The 27,141-nt window shown below is 39.1% G+C and overlaps 2 protein-coding genes across 14 annotated transcripts; one reads left to right on the top strand and one right to left on the bottom strand.

Moving 5' to 3' along the window:
• RWDD2B (RWD domain containing 2B) lies at positions 1-4,731 on the bottom strand. 4 transcript variants are annotated; one of them, XM_059493404.1, is made up of 5 exons: positions 4,621-4,731; positions 3,481-3,699; positions 3,324-3,391; positions 1,855-2,220; positions 1-1,162 (listed from the first exon to the last, which is right to left on the bottom strand). In XM_059493404.1, exons 1-5 carry the CDS (start codon positions 4,729-4,731, stop codon positions 916-918), a joined length of 1,011 nt encoding a protein of 336 aa, XP_059349387.1. In that variant the 3' UTR covers positions 1-915. The 4 variants fall into 4 exon arrangements, with proteins under 4 accessions (XP_059349387.1, XP_059349389.1, XP_059349390.1 ...); XM_059493406.1 differs by lacking the exon at positions 4,621-4,731 and adding an exon at positions 4,233-4,317; XM_059493407.1 differs by lacking the exon at positions 4,621-4,731 and adding an exon at positions 4,183-4,288.
• Positions 4,450-23,475, top strand: USP16 (ubiquitin specific peptidase 16). 10 transcript variants are annotated; one of them, XM_059493395.1, is made up of 18 exons: positions 4,450-4,575; positions 6,765-6,863; positions 8,435-8,616; positions 9,055-9,158; positions 11,465-11,568; positions 13,265-13,443; positions 14,420-14,512; positions 15,357-15,487; positions 15,858-15,945; positions 16,438-16,516; positions 17,377-17,468; positions 18,196-18,252; positions 19,099-19,266; positions 19,846-20,518; positions 20,773-20,867; positions 22,051-22,137; positions 22,394-22,547; positions 23,150-23,475. In XM_059493395.1, exons 2-18 carry the CDS (start codon positions 6,803-6,805, stop codon positions 23,272-23,274), a joined length of 2,472 nt encoding a protein of 823 aa, XP_059349378.1. In that variant the 5' UTR covers positions 4,450-4,575; positions 6,765-6,802; the 3' UTR covers positions 23,275-23,475. The 10 variants fall into 10 exon arrangements, with proteins under 10 accessions (XP_059349378.1, XP_059349383.1, XP_059349377.1 ...); XM_059493400.1 differs by having other exon boundaries at positions 8,435-8,536; XM_059493394.1 differs by having other exon boundaries at positions 4,450-4,503.
• Positions 23,476-27,141: the final 3,666 nt, after the last annotated feature.

Below are 27,141 nucleotides of genomic sequence, written 5' to 3' on the forward strand. Positions count from 1 at the left end.
TGTTAGCGATTTTACTGGATGGGTACAGAAACATTTAATCAATATTTAATAAAAATATTTAATCAAAAGAAACCAATGTCTGCTTTTTCTACAGGGATTTAGATGCAGTATCTGCAAAATTAGCATTCATTGATACAACTTTGTTGAAATTCCACTCAAAAATACATAATGCACTTCACATTACAGGATTGAAAACTTGGTAACTCAGAAGGCTGAGGATCATTTCAGAGTTTTTGAGCATGCTATAAGGGAACCAAATCCTTGGTACCCTGCTGCTTTTACACAAACCAAATTAACAGACGTAGTGGAGACACCATGGTATCTATCTTACCTGCACACACACTTTTACTACAGAAAATTCTTAAGCCTTAGAGTAGGAATCCTAGCTTATCTTGGTAGCATGAATAAGACTCCAGTAAACTTGCTCCCTCCATTTGTTCTTTTTTAAAATAAAATAATGATCTCAGGGCTTACTAAACTTTCAGGTTGAATGTAGAAGATTGTTTAGAAAACAAGTTTTCATTAAGGGTATGTAGACAGTAACAATTAATGTAAACATCATGTTCTCACTCCTGAGATACCCACACTGCAATTTTGTCTTTTCTTATTTGTATATTCATTCACCACATTCATCCATCTACAATTCTGTAACTGTCCAGTAGGTTGTCAAACACATTTTCTTTCATTTTAAATAGGTATGTACCCTAAATCTCTTTAACACCAGAAAGTGCACAAAGCATTCATATAGTCATTTCCATTATTCAGGACTTCGCTGGATATTTTTTTATACTGAAAACTGAATTCCTCACATGAATCATGAACTATTAACTCCCTCTCTGATCAACTGTTGCAGAAAAGCTAAGGAATCTGTTAAGAGGATTAAATTAAAAATGTAGCTGCTGGGGCCTCTGCTGATCAAACCCTTGAATGCCCTTCAACCCCAAAGTACATTTGAAAAATGTCAGCACATCCTTTTTCTTCTAAAAAATTATATAGTTGCCCCAAGTCCATATGATTTCCCCGGGCACCATGTGCATCAAAACATTTTTCTTCCAAAGTGGGGAACTTCCGTTGCTTCTGGATCTCAGCATGTCCTCCACCTTCCAAAGAAACATCTTCTCGGTGCCGAATAAGGATTCTCTTCCATGTTAATCTTCTTATCCTGAAAGCAATTGAGGAAATATTAATCTGCTTATAAAATAAAGACTGTTTTGGGAAATATTATGGAATAACTACTATCACAAAAGTAAATAAATTCTATTTGTGTATATATATTGACAGAGATAACGGTTCATGAGCTGGTCACAGAAATACCACTCACATGCAAACACTCATAAGCAGAAGCTTGGGGCTTTTTTATCTCCTCAGGACTGGAAATCTTTACTGCTATCCCTCACAAAATAATTAATGAGGATGTGGTTTCCATTTCAGGACTCACTTCTGTCTTCCCTGTGCTAAGAATTCTCCGAGACTCTTAGCTGATACAATCAAATTACAATGCTTATTTAGTCTGCACCACCAGAAAGATAAATGATGGGAGCAAAATTAAACACAAATGTGAAGTGATATAAAAGCACACAAATCTAACACAACTGGGGTGCTGCAGTCCATCTCTATCAAAGTGAAACACAGAAGAATATAAAACAGAAATAAATGTGCATCCTGCAGTACCAGTTTCTTTGAGTGTTGCAACCAACACTACAGCAGATATTCAGAGCTGTACATACATTATTATAAACACAAACAATTTGCAGATCTTCACAGCTTGAATTTCCACCTTCTGGCCACATGTACAACATGACAAAATGCAATATTCTAACTACTAATGGCATTTAAGTATAAAGAAGAACTAACCTTGACCAGAACTCTTCACAACTACTTTGTAAACCTTCTACACAAACAACACCTGGCTTTCCTGGCATGCAAAACCCTGACAGAGAGAGCTCCTTGGCCCAGTCAATAATATTCTTTCTTTTTTGCTTGTTGTAAATGTGATGACTGTAGATCCACAATCGAGTGAATGTGGTGACTTCTGACTTTGTGGCATCTGAGGCTGCCATTGAGAAGGATGAAAGATCTTTGTCAATGTAAGCAGCTGCGTGATCTTTAACCCATTCCCTCGCACTCAGTATGCAGGGCTCGCCACTGAAGTTTTGCATCAAGTATGTTTTCAGATCAGAGTTCAGGAGAATCTGCTGAGAGCGGCTTAATAACGATGACCTAAAAAAGAAAAAAATGCATATAAATATATATATGTGTTTACAATTTACCATGTTTTTAAAAGCACAGAATCCTTAGGTTTGGAAAAGACATCCCAGATCAAGCCCAAACTTTGACTGATGATCACCTTGTTAACCAAACCAGTGCACTGAGTGCCACATCCAATCATGTACTGACCACCTCCAGGGAAGCGACACCAGCACCTCCCTGGGCAGCTCCTTCCAAAGACTGACCAACTTTTCCATGAAGAAGTTCTTCCTAATGTCCAACCTGAACCTCCCCTGGCACAGCTTGAGGCCATTTCCTCTTGACCCGTCACTGGTTCCCCAGAAGAGGCCAATCTCCACCTGGCTACAGTCTCCTTTCAGGTAACTCTAGAGAGTGATAAGGTCCCCCAAGTCTCCTTTTCTCCAGCCTAAACCACCCCAGCTCCCTCAGCTGCTTCTGATTAGGACTTGTGTTCCAGACCCTTAATAACTTTTGAAAAGTTTTGCTTCAAGTTGCCAAGAAAATCAGGCATAGCTAGATAATATGCACATGCATATTTAACTCATATTAGCTATGAAAACATCTTAATTATTATTTAATTGGTGTGCTAGCTCTTGAATTCACAAACAGCACTACAAATCTGTAAAATAAAATCAAAAAAAAGGTACTTTCAAGTAAGTATGGTGGCTGAACTAATTTCCTGGAATACACAAGTCTACTTCTTTAAACAGAAAAAAAAATCAGAAGGGTGGAAGAAAGAGCATTGTGACAAGGGAAGAGTAATACCTTTGATTATCTTTTCACCCGTTTAGTAAGTCTTAAGCTTTATTAAAATAGACACATCTTTCTTCCTGAGCATCAGACCTATGAACAGTATCTACATGTAACCCTTCTATACAGGTGATGGCTCCTTCATACTTTCTCCCTTTCCCTCACTAATTTGCTGACCACAACAGAGAAATCCTAAGCTTGTATATTTGTTTTTATTTCAGCACTATTGTCAATCTGGCTTAATTCAGCAGTAAACCATCAAAAAAAAAGGACTGCTTTCTCTGATCATAATTGTATTTGTGCAGTACACTATAACTTATAAATATTTTTATTAGCAGTTGTACCTCACGGTAATTTCTGGGAGAACACTTGGATATTTAAATGGTAAAGCACAGGATATAGAGAATTCCACCTAAAAACAAATGAGGAAATGTTTACTTCACATAAGCCATAAAATCCCACAAAGTAATACAATAATTTTTTTAAAAGGGTTTACAATACCGTAGAGGCATTAGGCACCTCTGTCTTTATGTTCAGTAAAAACTGAACTTTTGAAGATGGCACCTTTGCAGACTCATTTTCAACATAGTGTTTCAGTTCAGCTAGAGCCAGTTGGTCTGTGACAGCAAACTCTTCCTCATAAGGAAACATGCTAGACAGTAAATCTAACTCTGAAATTTGTATCTCTGCTGCTTCTTGGTTGGCCATTTTTGTTGTTCCCTGAGCAAAGAAAAATAAAGGAAAGAAAGACACAGCTTGAATACGGGACAAAGTTCTTTAACTACTCATATGAAAATCATGTTAAAGAATCACAGAATACACTGAGTTAGAAGGAACTCACAAGGATCATCGAGTCTGACTTCTGGCCCTGCACAGGACAATCATAAGTCACACCCTGTGCGTGAAAAGCATTGTCCAAACACTTTTTGAGCTCGGTCAGGCCGATGCAGTGACCACTTTCCCGGGGGGACTGTTCCAGTTCCCAACCACCCTCAGAGGGAAAAAACTTTTTAAGTATCCAACCCTAAACCTCCCCTGACACAGCTTCATGTCCTGCCCTCGGGTCCTGTCACTGGTCACCAGAGTGCCTCCCTCTCCACTTCCCCTCCCGACGAAGCCGTAGATTTAACGGATATTAATAGTTATGAACAAGCCCATCTTAACCGGTTCGTGTCTGCCGGGCAGTCTGGGTAACACACATACACAGCAGTTTACACTGCCCTGAGGTGGGACAGGACGCGCTGGTGTCTCACCAAACCAACGCCTTCGACACAGGGCTGCTACTCGGGTGTCTTGAGCGCTGGAGAGCCTCCCCTGCCCCTCGAACACTCCCTCCGCCCCGCCGCACAGCGCGGCCCACAGAGAACAGAGGAGGGGAAAGTGAGCCGGCGTCGCACCCGCGCATGCGCGTACGCGTCCCGCACCACCCCACACCCCCCCTCCCCCCCGTCACGGCCCCACAATGCAGCGCGCCAGAAGCACGCATGGCAGCCGGTGACCGACGCCCCTCCACTGGTGATTGAGGTAAGAGGTTGCCGTCTGCCTCGTTTGGTGGAGTCATGCTCCAGCAAGTTGTTCGCCCCGCCGCCCCGGCAGGTAAGGGACGGGAATCCCCCGTGGCTGCTGCCGCCGCGCTCCTACCGCCGCGGCCACTCTCCTCCTAAGTCCGGACTCGCTCCGCCGGCACGCTGCAGCCGTCGCTTCTGCCAGAACGCGCGGGGCTCCTGGTTGGCTACAACAGCTGTCGCTCATTGCGCAGGCCAATCGGAAGCAGGCGGGGTCATGGGGGCGGCCCGGCCGCGGGCTGGGCCGGGCCGGGGGGGCTGCGGGCTCGAGGGTTACGACTCACCTGGTGCGCGCCGGGGGGGAAGTGCGGGATGGCGACAGGGTCCGGCCTGTTGCCCGCCGCAACCTGAAGGTTCCCCAAGCGAAAAAGCTCTCAGGGCTTTTTTCCAGGGTGTCAGTCAAAGGGAGGTGCGCGTTTGGTCGTTTACAGACCGTTCGATCTTATTTAAAAAATATATAAAATGCTTCAGTCGTTTAGGCTGTGCATTCATCGTGAGGGCTGCCGTGGTGCAAAGCCTGTCGGACAAGTCTGCCCAGGCACAGCTTGGGTTAAATTAACAGCCCCACCTGTTGATGCTGGCCTGCATTCCCGGCAGGAGCAAGGACAATTTGGAAAGGATTTTATTAATTAAAATTGTTTATACAAGATCAAGTGTTGTAGCTTTTTGCAGAAAAATATGCTGTAGAGGAAGGTTGTTGGGTGAACAGTTACTTCTTTTTCTGAACAAGGTGAATGCTAAGTTGCAAAAGTTGGCAATTCTGCTCTCGATCAAGTGGCTGCCGAGCAGCCATCAATAATTGGGTCATCTGTCCTAAGAGTATGCTCATGCAAACATGCTCGTGTTTGTAAATGGCTTTTCATACAAAACGTCCTCTGTGAGTATCATGCCTAAGCTCTCCCCAGCTTAATTTTTCTCTGATTCTCTTGGTCTGACTTAATCATTTTGCCTGTGAAAGCTCCAAGCACACAGTTGTGCTCTGGGGCTGGTGTGCTGCCATGTACCAGCATAGAAATTAATTTGAAAAGGTGGACTGATACAGATTTAGTGCTGGTTGTGTTTATGTGAAGGGTGGACAGCAGGGTTAAGCTAGCCTGCAAAGATTGCAGAGATTTGATTTTGAACCCTTTTAGCTTTTTTGTTTTCATTGTACAATGTGAGTTTTAAGTTTACCTGAGATTTTTGGATGAGCTTTTGTCAGGTAAGGTACAGGGACTACAGACTTGTGGAGACCCTGGGGGGCATTCCCTGGTTTAGGGATACACAAGAAACTTACCTCAAAAAGCTTTAAGACTCCATTGGCTCGTTTCCCTGTTTCTACGTCCCTGAGCCACTCCCTCCCTATTCTCTGATTGGCCCTCATCTTCGTACTGCCCCGAGACCAGGCTCACCCCCAGGCCCCTCAGAGACTGATAAGCTTGGACCCTCCACGTGTGTGTGCCTGTGACCTGAACATCTTACTGGGCGGCTGAATAATATATCTGTGGATATTATGCAAAGGCCCTCTTTGCCTCTTTACCTGGGACTTTACTAGCAGCTGCCACACAGACTAGAAACTAAACGTGGTCTATCACATGTGCAGTAGCCACCTATCTGAAGCCAAGCACTTGGGTTAGGACACTGAAGTGGTAGATCACTCTTGTCGAGAAGGGTCCACAGGTATAGTGGATAACAGACCTGTCTGAATTATTTGCTTGATATGAGGGGAAGGTGATGATAAATCTTCCTCTGCAAAGAAATTGAAAAATCAGAATTCCCATGGTCTGTGTATCTTCAAATATGTCAAGAGAATATTACTTGTGTCAGATTTCATCGAAGACACAGGAAATTTGCAGTAAACAAAATAAAAAGGTTGCAAATTTTTCAAGATTGAATTCAGAGAAAACAAATTCTTTTTCATAAAATTCCTGTGGTGTTATTTTAAGTCCTTAAGGTTTATAGGATTTTTGATAACGAAGCTTCCAGTCTACTTGTTTTGTACAATGCTTTTGATTTAACATTTTAAATCATTTGGGTTTTGTAATTCACATTGTGATCTTGTCTATACAACAGCTACAATTGTTTCATGTTAAACTATAATTAATATTTTTTGTTTTGAAAATGTCAAATTAAAACAAGTTTATTCACCTCAAGGGACAGCTTGGCCATAGAAATAACTTGTGTAGCAATGAACAAGGACAACTAAAACTACTTTCTAATCTTACTGTTTTTTCTTTTTAGGTCACTCTTCCTTTTAGGAACAATTACAGACAACAAATATGGGCAAGAAACGCATCAAAGTCAAAACTGCACAGTCTGATGAGTCTCCAGATATACTGAGTATGTTTCCTTGGAGAAGTTTGTGGATGTAATGTTTATTTTAACTCAGAGAAGGCTTGAAAGCTGATTAACATTAGAAGGCCTTCACACTAGCCACTGGCTTTGATGTCACATATACAAAATCTGGATTTTTAATTGAAACTCAAGTCTAGCAAGAAGTATTGTTGTCGTGACTTTTCTAAGCATGCTAGAAAATAATAATCCTGTCTTGAAAAGTGAGATTAGTTTCTGGGTTTTTTTTAGGAAACTCAAACACACAGTTCTTTACTGATACAGATTGTGTAAAATTACTCAGAATATAAAGAGTTTCTGGAGTCAGCTGCCAAGCTTAAGTTGCATTTTCCTAGTGAAAAGTTTGTTGCAGAAGATTCTTGCTTTAACAGTAAAAGCTGTGACTAAAATACTTTTTGTGAAGCAGTTTCCCTTTATTCTAGCAGCTAATTTGGTACTGACTCTGGACACTTCAGCTCTTATAGTGTATTTTGGTTAAAACATGTTCTTTCTGTTCTTCTGTTCCAAACAGTTCCTAATCACAGATACTAAATTTTATTCTCCTAGCTCCATTCAGTCTCACCTGTGAATTTTTTTTGGACTTGTTTACCTTGGTTGTTGTAGCTTTTTTTTAACTTATGTTGTGTAGCATTCTCTTCTACTACCTTATCTGCCAGGTTACAGATTGTGTCTTTCTCATCTTTTTTGGGGAAGTGATTTGAACCAGATTAATTTAGTTGGGGGAGAGAGCACTTAAGAGTTTGAGGAGACTTGGTGGGATGGCCTGTTTAAGTCCACTGTGCTTTGGTTTCCTGATTGTCCTGGTCTTCTTGTGTTAGCTTCTGTCTCTAATGGATGCCTTTTTTATCTACTTTTGTCTGGTTTGGTTGTTGGGGGCTTGTTTCCTGGAGTCAGGGTTAGTGTCTACTGTAACTGTTCCTCTTTTTCTCCTGCAAAAGAGACCAGTTATGTTCTAGCTGCTGCTGGCATCTCAATTTTTTGCCTATGAATAGGTTACCTTATGATGACAAAGACCTGTAAAGCTACAAATGAAACTAAGACTAATCATGGTGAATAATTCCACTGTAACAGTAGTTGCTGATATACAAAATTTTTTTTGTTTCTTTTTTAAATGACAGTTTTGTAGATGAAGCTTATGCTTTTCAGAAAGGCTAAAAGAATGCTGAATATCTATGTTTGTCCCTTGTCGCCTAGCATTTGCACTTTGATAAAATCCTGTAATCTGACAGAAACAAAACTGGAGGTACAAAAATTTGCACCAATTTCAGCTTATGCCAATAGAAGTTTGCCATCTTGAGGCTGTAATCTTGCCTCAACAAAGATAGTTTATGAACTGTCACACTCTGAGCAATAAAAACAGTTCAAAGTTTAGGATGTAGCAACAGTATTTCCATATTGTCAATGGTGGTAACAAAAGGTTTCTTTCTGATACTCTGATAAATTGTTCGTGTTTCATTGGCTCTAGAAAGACTATCCTAGCTTCTGTATTACTGCCAGTGTATTCAAAGCTTGGATTTTTTTATGCTACCTACATCCTTCTTGTGCTTTTTAATTTGTAGAACCTGTGTGCAAGCATATTCGTAAAGGACTGGACCAAGGCCTTGTGAGAAAGGCACTGCAGAATGTGGAATGGCATGTTTGTCAGGACTGCAAGGCAGACAGTAAGATACAAGAGAAGGCTGAGGAGGAGGAGACTGATGAAGGCACTTCGATATGGTTATGCCTAAAATGTGGCCATAGGGTATCTCTTTTGTTGTTAATTTGTCTTAATACCTTTCAGTGTCTCATAATGCAGTGGAAAGTTTGAATTATTTTTCAGAAAAAATAAAAATACTCCTAATCTGTGGGGTTTTTTTGCAAGATCTTAATGCTCATGTTAGTTCATGAAACTTAGAACTCTGCATGCTGAAGAGGTTTTGGATCTGTTTCGTTCTTTCAGGTGTTTAGAACTAGAATTTATTCATTAAATGTTCAGTCCCATAGCAGCTTTATTCTGCACCCAGTAATTTATCCATCTGCAAAAATAAATATTTTGAAATAGATATCCCTCTGTTGATCCCAATTAGTTGAACATAATTGAACAGTTTTGATTGTAATACTTTGTTTTTACTCTGAATTTATGTATGTTTCATTGGCAGTCAAATGGATTTTGTGACACTTGTGGTTATCAATATTGTAGGGCTGTGACAGAAATTCTCCTGACCAGCATGCTTTAAAGCATTATGAAACACCGAGATCAGATCCCCACTGTTTGGTTCTCAATTTGGACAACTGGAGTGTGTGGTGAGTTTGTCAGGCAGCACAAGACAGAGCTGGAGGGCAACAGAGGCTGGAATATAATTTGTCCTTTCTTTGTGAATTCTGAGATTTCTCTCTAGGCATATATTAAAGGGTTTCCAAACATGTAATTTCTAGCAGTCTTTGCTGAAATTTGCAGAATAAATGTTATTTTAATGTAAAATTTACGATTTGGAAATCTTCATAATTAAGGTTGTACTTGACCAACTAGTAAATGTCTTTGACTTAATATTTCACTGTTTTTACTTGGTCAGAATACTGACACATGGACACAAGTGTTGATCAGTGGATCTAAATCTTAAGTTTTGACCTTGGGAAGAAAGTTCTTTCTGATGTGCACTTAGTGACAACATTACTTTTATCTCCTCTGAAAATATGATTTTTTAATACTACATATAGACAGGAAGCATAGCTAGAATTACGAGATGCTACTGGATCAAGCAATACAAAATCCACGTCCCTGGTAGTTTTTGCTTCTCTCAAAAGTAATTATACACTTGTATATATGAGGGGAACCCCAGTTTTCTAAACTGTGCTATATAGAAATACTGTACTTGACATAAAGAGTTTTTGTTTTGCTTAGTAATGTGGTTTTGCAACTTAGTATCTGTCATTTTGTTCATTTTATATAACATTATCTATTTACTTGATCATACTTAGTACTTACATGTAATGATCACTACTTTTAATGAATTCTAGAATGGAAATGGACATTGTCAGTAACATTATAACTAATGAGCTAGTGAGCTTGTCTTTGTGAATTTAAATTAGTGTTAAAATTGTGGGTTTGAAGTGCCCTATTTTCCCTGTTTTTTAATCAAAATACTTGCAAGTAAGAGAAGTTGTGGAAGTAAGATGTTTTGGCTTCCTTCTAGAATTTCTTGGTTGTACAAACTTGCCCAAGAAATTATTCAAAGATTGATATATTGGCTATAAATTAGTTGTAGATCAAACCCACTGTCAAGAACTGTATTTCAGAGTGGGCCTAGTACAGAAATTCTGATCAAAATTTTAACCAAAATTCTAATTCTAATCAAAATTCTTTTATTAATTATATGAATGTGTGACCAAACCTGTCTGTGGTGTGCATACACATGTGGTTCAAATTGGATGTAAGTAATAACTGTAAAGAGTTTAAAGACATGTGGAGAAGAAAGGGAGAGTTCTAAGTATTCACTAAGTTCTGTGCTTTTGGGTTTACAACTGCTGTTGTACTCATTTTCAGTGCTGGTCAAACAGCCATCACTAACAAAACCTTTTCCACTACCTTGATTCTTTCAAGATTGTCTACAACTTTTTTTGACAGGTAGAAGGTTATGGTGTTAAAACACACCATGGAAGTAACTGTCCTTTGTCATTCCAGGAGTGAGAATGTCTATTTTTGTTATTAATCAGATAGACAATAGACAAGCAATCAGGGATACAAAAGCTGAATCAATTTTTTAAATTAAATATGAGAAAATGTGATGACTAAAGCTAATGCCAGGGAGGCTGGAGATTTGGGGAAACACTTCACTGCAGACTTCTGCTTTTAATATCAGAAAATTAAGTCTGACTTATGGTAATCTGAAATCTGCCTAAGAACTGTAATTGGTGTTTTCCAAAATGCAGAAGTATCAGTACTTCTTTAAAGAGTTGATTGGGTGGAACTACAAAATTGGTACATGTAAAACTCCTTCAGATATTTGTGTCCTGTCATGGTTTTAGCCTTCTTGAGCCTTTATGACTGCAACTTCTCCTACAATTTTTTCTAAAGCACATTACTGGCATAACCTGAGCTTCTTTGCTTGTAAAGAGACAAATGGGGTTTGTATCAGCAGTAGAAGAGCAAATACAAGTCTGCAGGTTTAAGGGTGGACACTTGAGTTACTTCTTATCTGACTTAAATACAATTTGCTTGGCTAGAATATTCAAAATATTTTTCCATACCATAATATTCATAAATAATTTCCTTTAAGGCTTGATATCTTAGATTCTTGATTTTGGCAAAGTTATCCAAGCTTTTCTTTTTCTTGCTGCAGGGTTTCTAAGCACATCTTTTAAAAGTCTAATTTATACTTGTAAATTGCAACTGCCAGTCACCAAAATAATTTACTAAAGATAATTTTAAGTGTTTTAGTTTTGTGACAAGTAGATTGAATTCTTCTCTAAGACTTATAACTCTTACACTAAACCTTGTAATTTTATAACTTTGTGTAATGAATTGCATCAAAAAAGTAAATAGCTTGGGATTTTTAAATAATAGAAAAAAAATAGGATTAATTGTCTTCTTTTGGCGGTGGCGGAGACAGGTGCTACCCATGTGATAATGAAGTTCCATATAAAACTTCAACCCTTTTGGGCCAGACTGTGGATTTTGTTAGAAAACAAGTTGGTATTGACTCATCACATGCAGGTAAGTAATTATAGTATAGGTACAGTAAATCAGGTCTCCTAAGTTTTGGAGACAATGTTATAAATCCAGAATTTACACTTTTTATGGTAAAGGGAAAAACTAATTTCTCCCCTTTTTTAATATTCTTTGTCACAATTCTGATAGCATAAGTAATGTCCTAGCCCATAGGCCTAATTAGATCAGGATTTTGCTCAGCATCCCCTAAACATTTACAGACAAAACATACAAGAACAGGCAGATAAAAGGACAGTTTTACTGTGACTTTTTCTAAAATGCTATGTTCAGTTTTTCTGCAAATAGGCATTTGACTTTCAGTACTTAGGGTGCTGTGTTTATTCATCAGTGTTGCTCAGTCTGTCTTGAGGCCTAAAGAAAAATTGTCCTTGTTTAAGCATAATTTGATTTGATTTTTCTAAAGTCTTTTTGTGGGTATTTTTGAATGTATTAGGAATGACTAAGTCTCCAGCTGTTGCAGCACATATCCTAATGGAAACAGTAGTATACAGAGGTTTTATCACTGGATCTGTATGTTTTGTTTAGGCAGCTGCAGTGCTTTTAGAACTCTAAAGTATTGTGTTCAGCCTGCAGTCTATCTGTAAAATATGATTGTTTAAAAGAAAGCAAACCCAGCAAAAACCCCCTAGTTTCCATAGTGGCAAAACTAGTTTTGTACAAGGCATTCCCACTAGAAAAATTGGATTAATTTGCATATGAAAATAAGTGCTATAACAAATGACTGTAAGAAATTCCAACACTTGGGTGAAATCACAGGCCTTGTGGGAAATTGAATACAAACATCCAGCAACATGGCTGTCTCTGAATTCAATTTTTTTCAGAAAGCAGCTGAGGTTTTCTCATAGGGAGCAGAGTTTTTTGAGTGGTCAGTCTTTTGCAGAGACACAGTTGAACTTCATATGAGTTGACAAAATCTTCTTCTTGGGTTTGAACTGGAAAACCAATGAATACTGGTGTCCAGTTGTTGCCTGCTTCGTGTATTCTGTGTTGTTGTTCATCTATCTGTTTCTTGTTCTAAGATTGTATTGTCTGTTTTTCTTGTTTTTTCTGAACTTGTTTTACTTGATTTTACAGATAGTATTAGCTCTCAGCCCTATTTATCAGAAACCTAATAACAGCTGATGGCCAAACAGGTAGAACCAGTGTGGATGTTATTTTGAAAACAGCCTGGAACTCCCTTACAGCTTTATTAAACAGGCTGTTGAAATTTTCGGCAATACACCAAAATAATTTGGGGGAAAATATTTTTAAATTGTCTTGAAGACTATAAACCTTTCAGTATCATCTGATTAGGTACATGAAATGAATATGAGAATGCCTCAACAGTGGGAACCATTTGGATGTTGTGGGAGAAAGCCCTCACATAGGTGATTTTGACAGGAACATTCTGAGGAATTTCAGAGTATGTTGGCATAAATTGCTTGTATGCCAAGAGATGTTTAATTTGCTTGCTGATTCGAAATGGCATTTCAGGGGGCTCACAATTTGTTGTTTTGTTTGTTTTTTAACTTCTATTACCTAGATAATTTAAGAACCAAAACCAGTTTTGTATTTAAAAATGAAAGAATTAAATATCATGTGTATGAGCTCTAAACATCATAGATTGCTGCCTGCTGTAGTAATCTTTCCTAGCCTATACCCTATAACTGTGTTAACATGTGATATGTTTTTATTATTTCAGTCGAAAAACAAGAGAACAAAGAAGTTGAAAATAAAAAAGTAGAAAAAGACAGCAAAAATAAACAAGGAAAAGAAATTTCACTTAAAGAAGAAAATTCTCCTTCAACTGCTAATGGAGAAGTCACTGTGAAAGGACTTAGTAACTTGGGGAATACATGTTTCTTTAATGCAGTGATGCAGGTACAGGACTTGCTGTTGTTTTTAGAAAAACTTTAAATGGAAAAAAAGCCACAAACAAAATAAAAACCAACAACCCTGCCTCCAGCATTTTACAGTGACACAATTAGAATGGGATATTTTATCTGCCAGGAATGATGGCTTCTTTCTAAAAATAGTGTGTTGGCCCAGAGAAATACGAAGAAATGGAGCCACAGGTTCAGACTTGCTCTAAGGGTAAACACAATAAGCTGTGTTGTCCTTGAGGGACAGCATTTTTCACTGAAATAAAATAAGCTTGCCAACTTCTAGTTATTTTTTTAAAATATGAAATATTTCACCCTTGTGACCTCTTAGACTATAAGAGATTAGTACTCAAAAAACCATGGGTGTTTATTGTAATAAAACTGTCTCTCTCAGCAAAAGGAAATCAAAAGTAATATTGGATTAAAAAAACAGGATGAGCAAGTTGCAGGCATTACCATTTTGCATGACTTGTTCAGCTCAGAAATGTAAAATAAACTTGTTCTTTCATGTGTATTGAAACTGACATTATCTTGTCCTCTTTGGCTTTTGATACTGAAGCTTTACTCAAAATTCCCACTGTACTTGCAGATTTTAGTAAACTGCTTTTGATTCACTTTTAAACACTTTAAACCAAGCAAATACATACATTGCATTTTATCCTTTGAATTTTTAGAAATAGATACTAGTAAATACACTTGTCAAAAGATCAGTCTCTATAAGGAAAATACATTTAGGGTTTCTGCTATATGAGCTAATGCTTATGGAGGGCACTGGAGGTTCTATTAGCTATACAGAATGTACCTTTAAATCTTAAACACAGATGGGGATTCTAGAGTGATAATTAACTACTTTAGTTCCCTGTTTGGGAAAATGCTGCTAAACTGGTTGCTACAAATTCCATGACTAACGAAGTTCAACTGCCCTTCCTGTTGTCCCTATTTTCCAATTTCTTTCTGTCTTCTGTGTTCTACAGAATTTATCACAAACTCCAGTCCTGAGGGAGCTGCTTAAAGAAGCTAAAATACCTGGCACAACGATTAAAATTGAGTCACCTGAGCTGTGCATGGTAATATGCTTTGACCTCCGTAGTGTTTGTCCCCACCTTCCAGTATGTTAAGGAAATCAGCAATACTGATCTGTCAGTTTTAAAGCTGTTCCTATTGCCAGCTTCCTACTCACAGCCAGTAAACTCCAACTCCATCCCCAGCAGACTGCCCTTGGCTAGCTAGCCCACTGTTTTATAACACCCATCCTCATTGGATGGGCAAGGCTGTTTCCACTCTTTGATAATTAGCACAAGCTGTGATTCATCAGGGGCAGGGTTGCTTACAGTCCCTTCTCCTACATGGTCCAGCTAAATACTAACAAGATTAGGGTGTAAAATCAGCAGGAGCTTCACCACTGCTTTCTATAAAACTGCTTCTGAAGTCAGTGGAGGTATTTTGTTCAGAGTGTAAGAGCAGTGATTCAATACTCTGTTGTAGGAGTGCTTATATTATGATGATGTTATTTAAAGGATGAAAATGTGTAACTCTTGCTATAGTGCCACTTGTCTAAATGCAGAATAGGAAATTAGAGGATGTCTGTAGCACTAACTTAAATAGCACACCTGTCATTATAGTTAGAGATTTGGATGACAGAAAATGCACAACCTTTTTTAAGAAATTAGGTTTTTTCCTAGTAAAGGTAAGAAATCCAGACTTTGAACTAAGCAATAAATAAATGAGTTGTGATATCGTTTCATGATAAACCACACATTGTTTTTGTCAGGTTAACTGATTACCATTTTGGAATTTTGGGTATTCTATTTGACAATAACATTTTTAATGAACTGAAAAGGAAAACCTTAATTCAAAACAATCTGCCACTGAATTAAGGCAAAACAGCTCTGTTGCTTTTCTCTCAAACAGGAACCTCAGCTAATAAAACTAGATCAGCCGGGTCCTTTAACACTAGCCATGCATCAGTTTGTGACAGAAATGCAAGAGACAAAAAAAGGGGTAGTTACTCCTAAGGAACTTTTTGCTCAGGTTTGTAAAAAGTAAGTATCTGTACAATTGCACGTCATAGTGAGTATGAAAAAATTTGTTATTTAAGACTGTCAGTTGTTCCTCTTTTTTTTATCTCTAGCTCAGAACACAGCATACAGAATACAGAATTTATAGAAAATTTTTTAATTATTGAAAGAAATCTTAATTTTTGAAAGAGTAAAATAAAAATGAATAGCTGTAAAATGAAAGCTACTCAGTGACATACTGTGTAGCTGGCATCGTATTTTTAGAAAATACTGTATGTAGACACTTGTTGCTTTTATATACTTACATTCTGGAGATTTTGTCCATGTATGTTTGCTGTGAATAATTTTTGCTTTATCTCTGAGTTCAGTTATACTTTAAAATTTCATTTAACAGAGCAATACGATTCAAAGGTTATCAGCAGCAAGACAGTCATGAACTGCTTCGTTACTTACTTGATGGAATGAGAGCAGAAGAAATCCAGGTGAGTGCTAAAGTCATAGTTGTGCATATCTTTCTCTTCGTACTCTGGACCCAGACTCTTTATTCTGCTGAAGGGAGAAAGAACATACTTCCTGAGATATGTCAGCTTCTGAAGTGTGTTTGTGCTGTCCATAGCACTCACTTGAACCATATTAACAATGAGAACCCACAGAAAAAGTGGGTTTGGAGTATGTGTAGGCACCCTAAAGAATATCCTTATATTTTAATTTCTGAAACACACTTGCAGAAATTCCTGGGTTTTATGTCAGTTTTAATTTGCAGCTTCTCTGTTGATTTCTTTTCTTTTTCTTTTTTTTTTTTTTGATATCCACAGGAACTGTTGTGTGGTTCTACAGGTATTTGTGTTGTTTGTATTGATTCTCTTAGTTTATGAAGATTATACTTTTTCCTCCATCTGAAACACATAAAATGAAGTAGCTAACTGAATTATTTTAGGAAATTTTACAGAGTATATTTGTTTTGAAAATTTCAGCAAATAAACATTGGAATTCTAAAGGCACTGAGTGACTCTAGCAAACAAAATGAAGAAGAACTTAAAAAGAAAATTAAAGGTAAATTATCACAGCATCAGTAACTTGTAAAATCTCCTTTGTTGAAGTATATAAAGTAACATTAATAGTATCAACTAAAAGATACATATTTATTTGTACAGCTTTATGACCTCTTGAGTATGCATGTATCTAGAATAAAAGGCTCAATAATTTTAGTCTATATTTAAATGTCTTGCTGAACTTTGTTGGCATTTCCTTCTTAACAGGATAAGAGAGAGTTGATTCTGAAGACATCATACATTAAAATATGTTTGGGCAATGATTAATAATTCAGACATAAGAAATTAAAATACTAGTATGTGAATATAATTTATGCAGCTGCTAATAGTCCATTGTTACCTAACAGTAGTATAGAAAAATTCCAAACAGTGAACAGAAGAATTTTTTAACTTTTCAACATGACCTGGGAGATGATCTGACAATTTAAATTCAGACTGTGTTACTCTGAAATTACAACGTGAGGAAAATGGTTTTGTTTGTCTGACAAAAGTTGGTGGTCATTTTTTAAGTTCAGATAGTTGTTTCAGTCTTCAGAGAAAACAGGAATTCTTACTGAAATGCAGTACTTCTGAGAAAATAGGGAAATGCATTTGAGCAGAGAAAGTGGTAGAGGTATGGTTTAACCAAGCTGTGTTCTGGGAATGTATTTTCATCCCCATTCTTTTGATCCACAAAAGATTCTTAATTTAAGAATCTTGCTGTATTTGCTATCCTGAGGAAACCAGAGCAGGCCAACATGTTCCGTCGCTCATCTTGCATGTTATAGTCTCCTTTTTTATTAGGTATGTTGTAATGAGATTGGTTGCCAGTATATTGTGTGTAATATTTTTAACTTTACTGTATACTTTTTGAATTCTCAGAATATGAAAAGAAAAAGGGAATACAAAGTTTTGTAGATCGAATCTTTGGTGGAGAATTAACCAGCACAATTATGTGTGAGGAATGCAGAACTGTGAGTAAACTGCCTGCTCTGAATAACGTAGAGTGTCAGGTCCTGTAATCTGCAGGATAACCCCAAAGTGACTGCCTATAGAAATAAGACTTGACTAGCTGCATGCTTTTCAAAAAAGAAGGATGATTTGGCTGGAATCTTTCTTCCACTCTGTTTTAAAGTTAATCTTGCAGTACCTTTCAAAAGCCTTCCAGAAAAAGAGGTCCGAAACAGCAAGCTTAATTGCCAGAATTCTCTCCTAGATTCCCAGTGAACACTTTCCAGTGGTACAGATCATAGAGCAAATTTATTGTTATGGTGCGCTTTCCTTTTTCATTCAGGGGATTGCATTTTCCCCTTTACCACAATGAAAAATGGTAGTGGGAGTGCCAGGAGGACAGTCAAGAAGATGCTATTGGGATAATATATCCTGAGAATGAAGTAATTGAGTGTATTAGCAAATGGACTAGTTGAATGTTATGATGGATTACAGCTATGAGTCTCTTAGGACCTAAGGTGCAATCTCACTAGATAACTGAAATTCATAAAAGTATTTCCTGCTCATTTCTGTGGTAATGTGACTGCTGGATTTTTGGTCATTGGAAGCTATTTGTGGAGGTAAATGAGCCATGTTTTACAGTTCAGTGCACAAGCAGGCCTTGATTGCACACGTGCAAATACACCTATTGACAGCAAGCCAGCTGTTTCCAAACAAAATTAAATTGGACTCTTGATTATTCATTTAAAGGTGTCCTTGGTCCATGAGTCTTTCCTTGATTTGTCACTTCCCGTACTAGATGTTCAGGTAAGAAACAGTCATAGGTACTCTTCAGCTTTTATTTTTTTTTTTTATTCATAGGGAAACACTTATTATACAGTCATTAGGAAAAGTATTTAAGCTTCTTTCTAGAAGTCTCTTTTGCAAGTCAAAATTGCACAGAAAGATAGAGAATAAGATTTTTAATGAGAGTCATTCCTGTAAGTTGTGGCTTATGAATTGTCTCAGCAAAATCACACAGATTGTTTGATTTCTTTGTGGGTTTGTTTTCACATTTTTCATCCATTTTCCTGCACCAAGTCCAAGAACATCTCTCCTAATATTCAGATTATGGAATAAAGATAAGAAATGTTGATAGGATAGTATGTGAATACTTATTGGATAAATCTTCAGACACTCAAAGTACTTGATTTGCTTTATGTTTTGTATTGATAATCTCTATGTGTAATAATTCAGATTTTTTTGTGTAGCACTGTTTACTCATAAACATTGAAATGGAACCCCCGAGCCAAAGGGGTCATGACTTTGGCATCAAACAAGTTTCCTTTTAGCAGAAACAAATTCTGTGGCAGACAGTTAAACAGAAAATGTCTCTGCTTGTGTAAAACATTACTCTTCAATGTATTTAATGAGATCTGTTAGAGGCAAAGGTGATGTTGCCCCTTTACAGGTTTAGATTTTGGCCCTCAATAGCCTTACTTTTCATACTGTTTCATTCTGTTTCATATGGACTCTCTGAAGTGAGACACTCCTTCCATTAACATCAGGGTGTGAGTTAGTTGTATGTTACATGATTAAAATGTTACCTTAAGTTGAAAACTCAGACAACATCTCTGTTTCTGTGGTTCTTCTGTGGCTTTTTGGGTTTTGTAGAAAGGGAAAATTACAAAGAGAGACAACGTTAAAAAAAACAAAGAAAAGGAATCTGAAGATGAAGAGGATAAAATCAATGACCATTACCTTAAGCAGAAATATGAGCCCCTTGGTACAAGTAAGCACCTTCAGAAAAAAATGAAGAAACAGGCCAAAAAAAAAGCCAAGGTTGGTTTGGATAGGTATTTCACTTTGCGCTTGCTGTTTCTGTTCAAGAAATTCTTTTTTGTTTCCTTAGTTTACATGAAGGAAGAGATAGCGTAGAACTTCTCCTCTTTTCAAAATACATAACTGAAAAGACCAATTATACCCATGTCTTTGGTGTTAAGATGTTCTGTTGAGTGTTGCTGGGTAGGAATAATATAATAATATCCACTAGAATTTGTTGTGTGTCTGAAGATGCCTTAATTTGTATCATACTGTTTTTCAGTCATTGATTGTAAGAATCTTCACAAAACTTTAGAATACAGACACAAGAAAGATCAGGAAGATAGCAAGGGCATCATTAGCTGTCTTTTGATGATACTATATAACAGGGAGCAGTAGGAACTATGTCCGAGTGAGGATAAATTCAGTATTGGAACTGATTACCTCTGATCATTAAATCATAGATTATTCTTCCCCCTCCTGCCTTGTGTGCGCATCTATGGCATGCAACAAAGATTATAAAGAAGTGGTAAGAAATGCTAAATATAAATTATACTTACTTTGTTGTTTGTACTCTTGTTTATTATGTATTCAAATAAGCAGAGCCAACGCCGGCAGGAAAAACTTCAAGGAAAGGTGCTTCACTTGGCATATCTCTGCACAACTGAACAGCCAGAGACAGATGTCAAGTACAACCAAGAATCAGATACTGAAATGAGCTCCAAAACTCTTGATAAGAAGCAAGAAAAGGAATCATCACATGATTGCAAAGATTACTGCTTAACTCAGAAAGACTTGAGTATACAGGGAAATAGTAGAGAACTTCAGAGCAGGCATGAAAATGGAGGAAAGCCAGAACAAGAGTGGGAAGAAAACGAGTCACTTGTGGATCTCTCTATGGAAGGCTTAGATTCTCCTGTGAAGTTTGTCAATGGCCTTGACAACCTGTCTTTGGAAGAGGAGGATGATGACAATGAAAATGAGGAAGAGCTTACTATGGACTTTTCAAAACTCCACTTGAGTGCCAGTGACACAAGTGACACAAATACCTTGGATGGCCTTCAGCCTGTTCCTAACAAGACCTGCGAAGTATCTACAGATGACCCCGAAATGGCATTTTGTACTCTGGCAAACAGGGAAGAGCTAAACCCTGAGGAAGATTCAGTCCATCATTGTTTATATCAGTTTACCCGTAATGAAACACTTACTGAGACCAATAAACTACTGTGTGATGTGTGTACACAAAGGCATTTTGGACCAAAGAACAACATAAGTATGACAGACTTTTTAAAAGAAAACTTTAAACATATCCCTGTCTGCTTCTTGAGTGGGTAAAGAGTGGGGGGATTATCCCTTGTGTAACTTCGTCTACTTTCATTCGTTGTATTAAAGGAGAATGCTCAGCTTCTCAGGTCTTGCAATAGATGACATTGTAACACTTTAAATAGTAAAAATAAATTCCTGCTGTGACCTTTATTTTGATATAAATCACTTGTTTTAATCTTTGGTGATTTTTCTTTTCTGCAGGTGAAAAGAAGTGTGTTTATACTAATGCCAAAAAACAGATGCTCATCTCTTTAGCTCCTCCAATTTTAACCCTTCACTTAAAGAGGTTTCAGCAGGTAAGCAGCAGGTTGATACATGTATATAGCCTCAAGTTATACATATACATGCACATATGTGTGTAGTATTAGCTTAACTTGAAAATATGCTAACATTACTTTTATTTTCTGTAAAACTAGTTTGGGTTTTTTCCCAAAGTTTGGAAGGCATTCGTATGCAGCATTGTGTTTTGTGGTCGTTGAGGCACTAACATGTGTTTCCCTGAAAGAATATTCCCTTAATTAACTGGAAAATACTGTTTTGTAAATGTATTCACAACATATTCCCTCATTATTCTTACTGCTCACTGTATTAACCAGAATCCGAGCATTAATGGTTTCCTACAATTACAGCTGCTCATGGGCTCAATATATTTCAGTAGGTATAGGTAAATAGGATCCCTTACTAGTAACAAATAAGTAACAAGTTGGCAGAAGTGGAAAAGAGAGGATTCTGAGCCTTGTGGAGCAGAAGGAAGGATGAAAAGAAAGAAAAGTAACTTAAGTTTTATTTACAGACACTGAAGTCACTTACCTGTTTATTCCCAAGTTGTAGAAAAATTTTTGACTCAGGGCTTTAGCTTTTCAAGAGAGGAGGAAGAAAGGAAAGGGAGACAGTACCTCTAAATTTGAACCTGTTTGGTGTTTTTGGTCAATATCCTTGAAAAATAAGGGAGGCATCTTTAATTAGATGAAAACCAATTTCATATAGAAAATGGAAATGTGTAGCCTGATCCACGAGACTGTACTATGAAGAAAATAACATTTATCATCATCTCCTTTTGTTTTTCCAGTTTGATACTGGACGATTGTTTGATTAAGGTGGGAGCAGTTTGCGTCAGTTCGGGTGTTCTAAGATCAGATCCTCAGGCATGTGACAGTATCTGAGAAGCCAGAGTTGTCCTCATAGTTACTGAAGTGCATTAGAGCTGATTATTTTTCCACTTCTGCTGCTATTACATTAATGTATGAGTGAGCTGAAGAGCCATCTTAACTTGTGCTCCAGTGCAGCATGTGGGGCCAAGGAAATAATGCTGGAATACTGGACATCAGAGGAAAAAAACCTGCTTTTTCTCAGTTTTGTGTAATGTAAAACTAATTTGTATTGTTGAAACTTTAACCTGAAACATTTAGTAACTAAGTGTGGTTTTAGTATGCTCCATTTTAACATGATGGGGTTTTCCCTCTACTTTGGTTGTTTAAGGCTGGATTTAATCTGCAGAAGGTTAACAGGCATATCAAGTTCCCAGAAGTGATAGACTTGGCTCCTTTCTGTACAGCTAAATGTAAAGTAAGTGGGAAAACAATCAGATTCTCCTTTCCCATGTTCTAATGTGCTTTCACAACAAAGCTGCATAGTAAAATCTTTGTACAATGCTTGTCAAGCCTGTTACTTTGTGTGATAACTTGTACTTCACTGCTCATAACTGTAGTGCTTGCATGAATCTCTAATGATCAGTTTCCATTTCATCAACAAAAAAATCAAAGAGTTTGCATTCTTCAAAACCCAGCACTTGACTGACATAGCTAAACTTGTGGTTTTCTAGAATGTGGCTGAAGGGAATACAAAGGTCTTGTACTCTCTCTATGGAGTTGTTGAACACAGCGGAACAATGAGGTCTGGGCACTACACTGCCTATGTTAAAATGAGAGCTATGAACAGCCACCTCTCTGATCTTCTTCTTAGAGGACAATCTCAAGGTAAATAATTAGAAATATTTTACAAATTATTTCTTACAGAATCACAAAATGGTTTGGGTTGGAAGGGGTCCTAAAGATCATGTAGTTCCAGCCTCCTGCCATGGCTCTTAAGTTCTGTGAGAAAGGCAATGAAGCTAGTGAAATGATATAATGAGTGGCTGAAGGAACTGGGAGGGCTCAGCCTGGAGAAAAGGAGGCTCAGGGGAGATCTTATCACACTCCAGAACTGCCTGAAAGGAGGGTGTAGCAAGGTGGACGTCCAGCTCTGGTCCCAGTGACAGGATGTGAGGAAATGGCCTTGAGCTGTGCCAGAGGAGGTTCAGGTTGGACATTAGGAAGAAAAGAGGACAAAATAGTGGTTAAGCATTGGAAGGGGCTGCCCAAGGATGTGGCGACATCCCCATCCCTGGAGGTGTTCAGCGGACAACCAGATGTAGCACTCAGTGCTCTGGTCCGGTTAACAAGGCAATGATCAGTCACAGGTTGGATTCCATCTTGGAGGTCTTTTCCACCTCAATGATTCTATGATTATACTCTATGATTCTTACTGATTGCTTCAATTCTTTGTAGTAACTTTTACTCCTAAATTTTTCCTTTCACAGCTTCAGAAACTGAGCCAGTCAAGGGTCAGTGGTTCCACATCAGCGATACCCACGTACAACCTGTCTCTGTGTCCAAAGTGCTGAGCTCCCAAGCCTATCTTCTGTTCTATGAGAGGCTGCTGTAACTCATCAGAAGAGCCTTCTTGTATGTGCAGCCACCTTGTTTGGAGGTCTGAGAAGGCAGATTTGCAAATCATGTTGTTAATATGTTGGAGCTTCTGTATAGCAGGAATTCACTTTATGCGTTTTAGGCACACTGACAAGCAGTTAACTTACACTTTTTCCAGTGTTTTACTACTTTTCAATAAAAGATTTTTTCAAAGTTACAGCTTTGGGTTTTTGTTGAATAATTTGGTTTCGTTTAGTTTACAGACTGCCAAGGGACTGTTATGGCCAACACTGCCTTTTTGTTGTAGGACTTTTTCTTTGAGAGCAGCTGCTGGACATTTTGAAGCGGTTTGGGATCTTCAGGAGTTAGAGTGCAGGATGGTACATAGATCTTGATGGAAAGTGCATATCTCCAGGGAGCTGGATGCGGTTCAATGGGTGCGAGTTCCATGCTGAGCAGCTGATGGCCCAGAAAACATTCTAAAATGAAAAGGCCATGCTGCAATTGCCTTTTATTTTGAAGCTTATAAACTGTACATCCAACAATAAAATGATTCCTCTTCCTTCTCTGCTATATGCAGTATCACATTCTGTCAGTGCCCAAGAGCCAAGGATCCCCAGTGGAGCTCTTGCCCCCACCCTGCTCCCACACAAACAGGGCTGGGCTAGAAAGGCACTCGTCTTTTTCCTGGGTACTGTGAATGCTCATCAAAATAACCACACCATGGTGTTGTCGACTCACAAAACAAGGACACACATCGAGCCCAGCTCGAAACCACCCCCAGCATACAGCCAAGTCAGCAACGTCCCTGCTCTCAAATCAACTCTGTCCGGACAAAAAGATTTAGCCAATCTTCCCCTTGCAACACAGGAACCCCTGGGCAGGTGCTGTTGGGGTGACAACCTTCCCAAGAGCAATCCCCTCCCGGTCCAGATGACCAGCTCCCCCAGACCACCTTAAACTCAGGCCCGAATGGAATAAATGCACGCTCGACCAGAAAATGAAGGAGGGCTCTTGACTCGAGGACTCCAACTGGGCTTTATTACAGGAACAGCGGAGGTTCTAGGGAAGGTAGGGTCCAGGTGAGGTGGAGAGTATGACTGGCTGGAAGGCCCACAACCACAACTGAAGGGTCTCTGGACCCTTCAAGGGTCTCTCAAGAAGCCAGAGAGAGGGTGCTGATCGCTCCCACAGAAGCACAAGACACCCAGGCAGAAGGCACTGACAGCCCCAAGCAGGGGAGGGGACCAGGTATATAACTGGGGAAAAGTGGGAGGAGTTGGGACACAAATACACCAACAGGGTTAGGGGAGAAGGGAGGAGCTGGGATGGGGTGACACGACCACAGCCAATGGGGACCGGAAAGGGGAGTGGTTCTGAACAGAGGCCAGTGGGTGAACAGAAGGTACAGAGTCTTCTAGAACAGGGGAGGGAGTACTATTGGATTGCCAAGGCTAGATTTACATAATGGAATGGAGAATCTTGGGAAAATGTTTCAGTTTCTCGCCCTGAACTGGAATGGAGTTTCTTCCCAGGGCATTCCCACTTCAGTGCCTGACCCGTGGCCTCCCACATTCCAAGTGGATACTTTTCTTTGCACCACACTCAAAGGCCAACACCAATTCCTCTGCCCTAACAAACTTTTTCTTTATCTCTTAGAGTCTGGTAACAAACTTGCAAACATTGGCCAAAAACAGAGCTTGCAAAACTGTCAGTGGAGAAAGCTCTTTGCTACCTACAATTTCAATTGCACCCATCAAACTACAAACACCCACCCTGCTATTACCACTTTCCTTCTCAGCTCTAGTTACCATTGTTAGCCTTCAGTCTCTGAGTCAGGATCCAAATGGCACTAGGGTCTGCTCACGCATGAAAGCTACAAGGGACAAAACCCTGCCTGGCCTCTGCATTCCCACTGACAGTTCAACAACTCTAACCCAGAGGACTGCCTGTTGGGAAAAGCCTTTCAATTCACTGAGACCACCCAAAGTGCCCATCCAAACTTTGCCAAGGAGAAGAAGAACTAGAAGCCCATCTCAAAAGAAAAGGCAGCCCCTCCAAAATCCAAAACATCCAGGGCCTGATCCTATAGAAAAATGTCGGAACACTGCTATTGGGCATTAGCTGCATGGGGCACTAGATATGCTGCACACTAAGACCCAGCCCAGCTCTTTACCTTGTCCAAAAGAAGTGTGCTTGCAGAATTTCAAGAAGGCTGCCTTGAGGAAGTGGAAAACATATGCCAAATGGATTCTTTCAGGAGGGAGACTGCCTTCCAAAGATGGATACCAACTTCATGAATGTACGAATTGAGTCAGTGCTTCCAAATCAAATATGCCAGGATAGAAAGTTACTGCTGCCCTTAAGCTGCATGACACAGCTTCTTATCTCCAACTCCAACACTGGGGCTAAGTTCTTTCCTTCCCATGAGAAAGCATTGCTGTTCTCCTTCAGGAACTTAACAAGCAAAAGTTGTATACCATGTCCGGTACTGACTCTGTCCAACAATGGCTCCTACACAGAAGGGTCCAGGACAGAAATGTCTTGCTGGACTATACCTCCCCACGGTACCTTATCAGCTGCCCTACCAACATTGCTGCCATATCTTTTACTTCCTATGGAAAGGCACTCCAAGTCACTTGGCTTTGCCTTGCCTCCAGTACTGTGCCTAGTTTTCCTAGCCTATCCTAGCTTTGCTTCCTTGCCTATGTCTGCCTCACCTAGCCCTACAAATAACTTCCTAGCTTGGCTTTGCCTTGCCTACCACTCTTTGCCTTGCCTTCCATGCAGTAAGGCAATGCAAAGCAAGTGTAGGCGATTGTAGGCAAATCAAGGGAGAGGTTGGCAAGGCTGGAGCTGTGAGGGGAAAGCAAATGGAGTGGTAGGTGAGAAAAGTCCCAGAAGTTAGAGGCAAGGCTGGGCATAGGAAGTAATGTTAGCAGAAAGGGCTAGGCAAAGCAAAGCCCCAGAGGAAAACTGTAGGTGGGTCAAATGTGGGGCATGGGCATGCAAGAGAATGCAAAGCAATGGAGGATCAGCAGGGCAAGGCAAGGAAAATGTTGGGTTGCCAAAGCAAGGCAAGTGGCAGGTACATTCAAATATGGCTGGTACACAAAAATGGCCAGGTTAGACCGCTCTGTCCAGCCTTGATCTTGCATGGGCCATTGCTAATCTGCACTAAGACACTTGCATTACCTGCTTTCCTTTGTATGCAAAAGAATTGTCATTCTGGTCCTGAAGCCCAAGGGTGAAACCTGAATTTTGCATCCAAAATTCAAGACATGCAAGGATAGATGTCAGAACAAAGCTGTCAGGACAGATAGGTATGCTTGCATGTGACTTCCTCCGGGCTTCCTCCCACATGCTCCTGAAACACTGGGGCCTTGAGAAAAAAAAGCCAGTGAAAGCCTGGAGAATCCTAGGAGAAGCAGGCAGGGCAATGCAAGTTGAAGAAATTCCACAAAAGGAGATTTTTGCCATCGGCACACTATATACAGTCGCGAACAGGATGGGACACTCAAAATTAGTGCCGTGAGCTGTTTATTTCGAACATCAATCTCAGTAGATTGTCAGGACAATGGAGACAACAGATGTTAACAGCTCGCTGATTCAAATAGAATGCCAAGGAAACGTAATGTTACAGCGTAGCATAAAGCCATCTCAGTCCAAGTTTCAGCCAATCACACATAGAACAAAAACATATTGACAATAATTCTATCCCATCATATGAAGCACACATAGTTAACACAATAGAGACTTTTTCTCTAACAGAATGGCTCGTTTATGAGAGACAACGCACAGAGACTCATTCATATTAACTTTCTAAAGATGTACATTAAATAAACTTGTTGCAACCTAAAAGGGCAAATCACAGAAGCTTATT

Source organism: Ammospiza nelsoni, chromosome 2, assembly GCF_027579445.1.
Source record: "Ammospiza nelsoni isolate bAmmNel1 chromosome 2, bAmmNel1.pri, whole genome shotgun sequence".
Classification (NCBI taxonomy): Eukaryota; Metazoa; Chordata; class Aves; order Passeriformes; family Passerellidae; genus Ammospiza; species Ammospiza nelsoni.